Source organism: Chanodichthys erythropterus, chromosome 7 (assembly GCF_024489055.1).
Source record: "Chanodichthys erythropterus isolate Z2021 chromosome 7, ASM2448905v1, whole genome shotgun sequence".
NCBI lineage: Eukaryota > Metazoa > Chordata > Actinopteri > Cypriniformes > Xenocyprididae > Chanodichthys > Chanodichthys erythropterus.
In genome coordinates, this window is record NC_090227.1 from 20,519,444 (window position 1) to 20,526,854 (window position 7,411).

Genomic DNA, 7,411 nt, shown 5'->3' on the forward strand with positions numbered 1-7,411 from the left:
ACCGGCGGGCCTGGACTTGAGTGCAAAACAGCCAGTGTGGGTTTCGGAATGCCAGCTGCTCGTGCCGAAGTCAACGGTGGGTCGTTCACACTAGACAGCAACCCTCTCCACTCCCGGACAGCTTCACAAACGTGCCGTGTCTCTGGGCGATCAGCGATGACAGGACGTGGCTCTGGGCGATCAGCGGAGACAGGACGTGGCTCTGGGCGATCAGCGGAGACAGGACGTGGCTCTGGGCGATCAGCGGAGACAGGACGTGGCTCTGGGCGATCAGCGGAGACAGGACGTGGCTCTGGGCGATCAGCGGAGACAGGACGTGGCTCTGGGCGATCAGCGGAGACAGGACGTGGCTCTGGGCGATCAGCGGAGACAGGACGTGGCTCTGGGCGATCAGCGGAGACAGGACGTGGCTCTGGGCGATCAGCGGAGACAGGACGTGGCTCTGGGCGATCAGCGGAGACAGGACGTGGCTCTGGGCGATCAGCGGAGACAGGACGTGGCTCTGGGCGATCAGCGGAGACAGGACGTGGCTCTGGGCGATCAGCGGAGACAGGACGTGGCTCTGGGCGATCAGCGGAGACAGGACGTGGCTCTGGGCGATCAGCGGAGACAGGACGTGGCTCTGGGCGATCAGCGGAGACAGGACGTGGCTCTGGGCGATCAGCGGAGACAGGACGTGGCTCTGGGCGATCAGCGGAGACAGGACGTGGCTCTGGGCGATCAGCGGAGACAGGACGTGGCTCTGGGCGATCAGCGGAGACAGGACGTGGCTCTGGGCGATCAGCGGAGACAGGACGTGGCTCTGGGCGATCAGCGGAGACAGGACGTGGCTCTGGGCGATCAGCGGAGACAGGACGTGGCTCTGGGCGATCAGCGGAGACAGGACGTGGCTCTGGGCGATCAGCGGAGACAGGACGTGGCTCTGGGCGATCAGCGGAGACAGGACGTGGCTCTGGGCGATCAGCGAAGGCGTGACGTTGCTCTGGGCGATCAGCGAAGGCGTGACGTTGCTCTGGGCGATCAGCGGCGACGTGACATTGCTCTGGGTGATCAGCGAAGGTGTGACGTTGCTCTGGGTGATCAGCGGCGACGTGACATTGCTCTTCCACGACCCCGACAGTAAATGCCGAGCCGCTCAACCGTAATGCCAAGTCAATATAATATTCAAGAGTCCAGCTAGGGTGATGCAATGGCACAAAAGATTTGAGTGACTCAGATAACCCTCCTCGAAAGAATATCATTAAGCATAAATTGTCCATACGAGTCAAGTGAGCCACCTCTACAAAGTCCCTCACGTAATCCTCAATAGACAAATCTCCTTGACGGAGACGCAAAATTTGTGCTGCTGGATTCATAGTTTGGTTGGTCGCTCTGTTACGAATGCGCAGGCATGAAACAGAGTGAGAATCCAAATGCAAGCACCAACGTTTAATAACAAAAGGTAATCCATTCACAGACAGCTGACGAGAGCAATGACAAGAACATACTCACAAAAGCAGCGACCAACCCACAACAAATGAAGCATAAAGGTTTAAATAGACACGTTAACAATGGGCTGATAAGGGACAGGTGTTGGTGATATGATGTCATGGTAACTAATGAGGGTAACTATAGCGACACAAAAGGTACAGGCAAAACAGAAACCAAAACACAGGAAATAAAGATTGAAACAAAGAAAACCGATTACACTTCAACAGAAGAGTCCTACAAAACACAAAACACCGGGATCCTGACAGGTGTAGTGTACTGCCCTATGTTGTCGTTTAACAGCATACCTGTGAAATAAACAAACATTATAAAAAGTGTGTTTTTATTAATTACAAACCCAATTTCCAGAAAAGTTGAAAAAAAAAAAAAAATGTTTTTCAATGTTTTCACTGACCAACATAATTGCATTTTGTGAACATAAACAAATTTTGGCTGCAACACACACCAAAAAAAGTTTGGACTGAAGCAAAATAAATATTATATAATATCCAAGTTAAACTGTTTTTATACAGTCCACAATTAGCAGGTGAATTGGTAATATGTGAGGGTATCGTGTTTGGGTGTAAAAGAGCTTCTCAGAAAAGATGGGTTATGGCTCATCACTTTGTGCCAAATGTCACGAGAGAATTGTCAAACAATTCCAAAATCACATTTCTCAATGCAAGATTGCAAAGAATTTATGTCTTTCTCCATCTACAATATAAAACATTGTAAAAAGATTCAGGGAATCTGGAGAAATCTCAGTCTATATAGGGCAAGGTAAAAAACCTCAGTTGTGCATGACCTTTGAGCCCTCAGATGGCATTGTATTAATCATACTACTGTGTTAACCCTTGAATGCATACAGATCTTTATCGACCTTGGACGTCATTCACTTCCCCCCTCCTCATTAATTTTTTAAAGTTAGACATCAGTCTTCTTAGGATTTCTCAATCAATTCATTATAAAGAATATAACAAGAAAAAAAAATATATAAAAGAATGCGTATTTTCCTATTAATTTTTTGTAAAAATTATATAGGGTTTCTAACGACCCGAGGTGTGTATTATTGTACGTATATTAATATATGGGAATAAGCGCAATTCACCTTTATTCCACAAGGTGGCAATGTCTAAAACACAATGATGAAGTGACGTTTGATTTTGACGGAAAATGAAAGAACAGGCAAAACATGAAATGGCTCAGCGATTTACTGCGGAGCATGTACTGAACACAATCAAATATGACTGTCACTGTCACTTAATGGATGATCTGTTGAAGCTATCGGTGATCAAAATATTGATTTTGAAGACGTTGGAAATTATAGTTTTGAGAATATGTTTGAGATCGCAAATGGGCTCATATTCACGATCTCAAACATATTATCAAAACTATAATTTGCTGAATGTACTGGGAAATGAACGAGGACAGTGATGATGGCATAAAATATCTGCTCAAAATGAACCCTTCCAAACTCCAAAAGGTAATAAAATATGCTTTTTTTTTATTCTTCTGTAATGGTTAGAGATCCATCTGTGTTAGATATAGATATGGGTTTCTAAAGACCCGAATATGTAACAATGATTGGTGAAACATTCATGCATTTAAGGGTTAAATATAGCCACATGGACTCTGGAGTACTTTGGAAAACAGTTGTCACTTAACAGTCTGATGCTGCATCAAGAAATGCAACTTCAATCTCTGTTACTCAAGGAGAAAGCTATACAGTGATTCTATGCAGAGATGCTGCTAAGTTCTCTGGGCCCGAGCTTACCTCAGATGGTCTAAAATACAGTGGAAATGTATGCTGTGGTCAGATGAGTCCATGTTTCAGCTTGTTTTTGGAAATAATGGACATTCATCAGCGACAGATGCAAAAGAAAACATCTGTCATGGTATGGGAGTGCATCAGTGAATAAAAAAACATAATATTGTGTAAATTTCCCAGATTTACATTTTTCTGGAACAGTAGTGTGAAATTTGTGGTTTGTAATAACAACAATAGCAACAACAAAATACATTTAAAAAGGTTTAATAACCAGCCAACCTTATCCAAGTCATGAAAGTCATGATTTTATTGTATCTTTTTTTTTTATAATGTGTTGGCCTAACTGATTTTATTTGAGTACTATTTCATCATACGCTTTTTGTCATTTCTCTCTGGTTTTAGAAGTACAATATAACATTTTGGAGCAAATATACACAGCAAGAGACCAAAGGCAGAAGCTAGAATAGCAAAGACATGAACAGCAACCATATACTTTCCACGAGAGCTCACATAAACTGGAATGAAGGTTATCCACACAGCAAAAAATATAAGCATGCTGAATGTGATGAATTTAGCCTCATTAAAGTTATCTGGTAGTTTTCTGGCCAAAAATGCCAATAAGAAACACAAAGAAGATAGGAAACCGATATATCCTAACACACACCAAAATCCAATTTCAGATCCTACAGCACATTCAACAATTATAGTTGCACTCATGAACTTGGTATTATATGCAGCAACAGGAGGCTTAGTTGTTAACCAAATGATGCAAATAAGTGCTTGCACACTAGTGCACAAGATTACACTCGATCTTTGTTTAGCAGGGCCAAACCACTTCATGACATTACTGCCAGGGAGGGTGGCCCTAAAAGCCATTAAAACTACTACAGTTTTTGCCAAAATACATGAAATACAGAGAGTAAAGCTGATTCCAAAGGCTGGATACCGAGTCCGGCATAACCAGTCCGTAGGCTTCCCTATAAATGTTAGGCCAATCAGAAAGCATGTGCAGAGGAACAGGAGGAGAAGGAAACTTAACTCCATATTGTTTCCTCGTATGACTGGTGTTTTCCTGTACATTATAAACACAACAAGCACTGCTAATGCTGCACAGGCCCCGAATGCTGAAAATGCCCATAGGATTATTCCCAAGGGCTCCTGAAAGGACAAAAACTCTAATGTTTTGGGAAGGCACTGGTCTTGGGCTTGGTTTGGCCATGTTTCCTTTGAACATGTCAGACAATCAATCGAGTCTGTGGAAAAATTGTGGGAATAAGGTAGCATAAAACACCAGCATTCTTTCTTCTTGAAATATCATTAATTGTGGAGCTGTGAGGAAATTCACACCTGTTTGATTACTGATCTCTCCTTCGGCACATGGTATGCAGTCAAAGCAGCAGACTGGCTTTCCTTTTTGCCTGGCCTTCCTGGAGCCTGGCAGACAGCTTTGACTGCACAACGATTCTGGTGCCTAATGACCGCAACAGAACAAGCAGTAGAAAAACACTACATAGTCTGAACTCTGTAAGAGTGCATATCATTAAGTACTTTCCTTGCACAGAGAAATAGACAGACAGATAATCACTCATCTAATTAACTGACCAATGTAAAAACCTAAAATGTCGCTGGATCATCTATATATTTAAAAAATAAATAAATAAATAAAATCAACAGTGCATTTCCATTTTAAATTACAAAACTGGATTCTTCTTAGTTCAGCCATAAACATTAAGTAAAGTTGGAGAAAAAGTAAACAATATCTGGTGATGAGAGGGATAGCACACACCTTCTCTCCTCTGTGCCACATAATTGCTGGCTCATCTATTAATAGGTCCTTGTTATCTTCAAGGGAGGCATCATAGAATCCCACCCTCACTAGCTGAAGGGAGCCATCAGACCCTTTTTGCCAGTTCATCAGGTCGTAGGATGCAATAGGATCACCATTGTCATCGAATCTGACCTCTTCCCCCAGTGTCGTAAAATTTGTTTGTTTCATGTAGTGCAGGAGCTTAGATGAAGATTGGAAGACAGGATCATGCAAAGTAAAGCACACACATTAGATATATATATATATATATATATATATATATATATATATATATATATATATATATATATATATAATTATATATATAATTATATATAGGAAGAGAATGTAAAGTAGACATACACCTGCCATGGCAGAATTTGATACAGACTCCCACATGTCCCATTCTGAAAGGGGCCCTTTCCTGGGACACAAGTGCTCATGTCATGTAATGCATGTGCAATTAGATACACAGCCTTATAAACGTTGTAGGACACTCTTAGTTGTGACACATCAGAATAAAGAGTGTACACATCATCCAAACTCTCACTGCCATTGCAGGGTGGCCAGTTCTGTACACCTTCTCCATGCACATGGGTGTTTAAGGACCCATTCAGCCAACAATGAAAAGTCTCTTCCCAAAACTCAGAGAGAAAATTAGACATTTGCACAACAGAAACATTTACTCTTCTGAGGTAACTGCCAAGATGTGGGATATCAGCTCTCCGTATGGCAAACCCCAATGTTCCCTTTAACAGATCATCAAAGTCCTCCCAGAGGACTTTTGATGTGGCCCAGGCCTCACTGGCAATCCACTGAAGATGTGTGAGATTTTGTCGTCTGCACTCTTTCAGGATACCATGCAGATATGAGTCCACAGAGAAGTTAATTATGACTGTTGCAGAAGAAGTTTTTAAAATGTTCACAATTTCCTCCGCTGCATCTTGCGTCAATGCAACAGGATAAATGCGAATATAAGCAGGACAAATATTAAATCTTTCTGACTCTTTCAGGAAGAGCTGGATGGCAAATCGAGCATAGTCTGTATCCACACCAATCACCCCGACCCATGTCCAATGGAAATAATGAACAAGTTTTACCAAAGCTTTAATTTGAAATAGATCACTTGGCATTGTCCGCATGAATGCTGGAAACTCTCTCTTGTTACTGAGACAGGAACAGGATGCAAAGTAGCTCACCTAAAATATGGAAAAACACAACATTTTAGTAAAATTAACAATTAATATTAACTCTAATAAAACTGTCATTTAAAACATTACCAAGACAAAGTGATAAAATGTAAAATAATGTTAAATTATTTTGTTTTACTAAAGGTATTTTGAATGAGCCTAGAGTTCTCAGAACAGCCATGGAGACTCCTGATGATGCCTCTCCCACAATTACAGGGCTCGGCTGTTTATGTGTCTCTTCACAGCTTTGTCCACTGCCCCTCTCTGGCTGTCCATTGACCAGGAGAAGAGACCTCTTTACAGATACAGGTATGTCATCACCGCTGTCCCTGATGTGGTAGCCCAGAGAAAGATTTGGCAAAAGGTCTTGCCGCTGGTTTATTTCTCTCACAGCAAAGATCATTGTCTGCATCCACCTCAGTGCTCGAGGGGTAAAGCTGCAACAGATTTCACACATAACTGTATTAAATGCTTTAGATAACTGCAATAAAACAAAGAAAACCAATTTAAAATGAGGCCAAATAGTTTAGTTAATATGGTTTCTAAACAGTTCTATTATTCTCATCTTTCAGAAGAAGAAACCATGACGCACAATTTATATTTGATTAGCTTAGGTTTGGTCATGAAAGAAGAAACCAATGGTATTGTGCTGGAATGTAAAGGAAAAATCCCTCCCAAAACCACATCTCCTCCCTGGTAAAAGCTATAAGTATCCTCATCTCCCTGATAGATGCACTTATCTTTCCCATTAGACTGACTCTGCACACAAATACACAGTAGAGGCCAAAATGTGAGAAGAGCTGCATACAGTCGTGCCATAACTGACACAGACAAATGGACCTGGTGGGTACAGCAAGCAGCATGCAAAGATATATATATACAATCTGTGATCAAGGGATGGCCTTAACTTTTCACAAGGAAGCACACAAACCAATAGCGTTTACAACTCCTGCTGTCAATCTTTTATGTACCAAACTCCTTTGACCCAATGGTAATGCACACCTGATTCAGTCATGAGGCCACCTTTAAACATTTGGTAACACTTTATAATAACGTTCAGTTATAAGTAATTTATGAATTATTAGTTAATGATTAACAAATCATTTACAAAACATGAATATACATTTATAAATGTTTGATGTTTTATTAGTTCAGTTAAAAGTTATTAGTTAATGATGA

General features: G+C 41.6%; 1 protein-coding gene across 1 annotated transcript; it reads right to left on the bottom strand.

The window, feature by feature from the left end:
- Window positions 1-3,595: 3,595 nt before the first annotated feature.
- LOC137022664 (extracellular calcium-sensing receptor-like) lies at window positions 3,596-7,051 on the bottom strand. The gene is made up of 6 exons (XM_067389097.1): window positions 6,825-7,051; window positions 6,372-6,669; window positions 5,408-6,241; window positions 5,022-5,243; window positions 4,583-4,706; window positions 3,596-4,488 (listed from the first exon to the last, which is right to left on the bottom strand). Exons 1-6 carry the CDS (start codon window positions 7,049-7,051, stop codon window positions 3,596-3,598), a joined length of 2,598 nt encoding a protein of 865 aa, XP_067245198.1.
- Between the last annotated feature and the right edge of the window lie 360 nt (window positions 7,052-7,411).

Excerpts from the sequence above, each read along its gene's own strand:
- LOC137022664 (XM_067389097.1), bottom strand. The coding sequence starts at position 7,051 with ATGGCACGACTGTATGCAGCTCTTCTCACATTTTGGCCTCTACTGTGT. Across the intron at positions 6,670-6,824 it reads AAGCTAATCAAATATAAATT|CTTTACCCCTCGAGCACTGA; the intron begins GTGCGTCATGGT and ends AATCTGTTGCAG. Across the intron at positions 4,707-5,021 it reads TGTGGCACAGAGGAGAGAAG|GCACCAGAATCGTTGTGCAG; the intron begins GTGTGTGCTATC and ends TGCGGTCATTAG.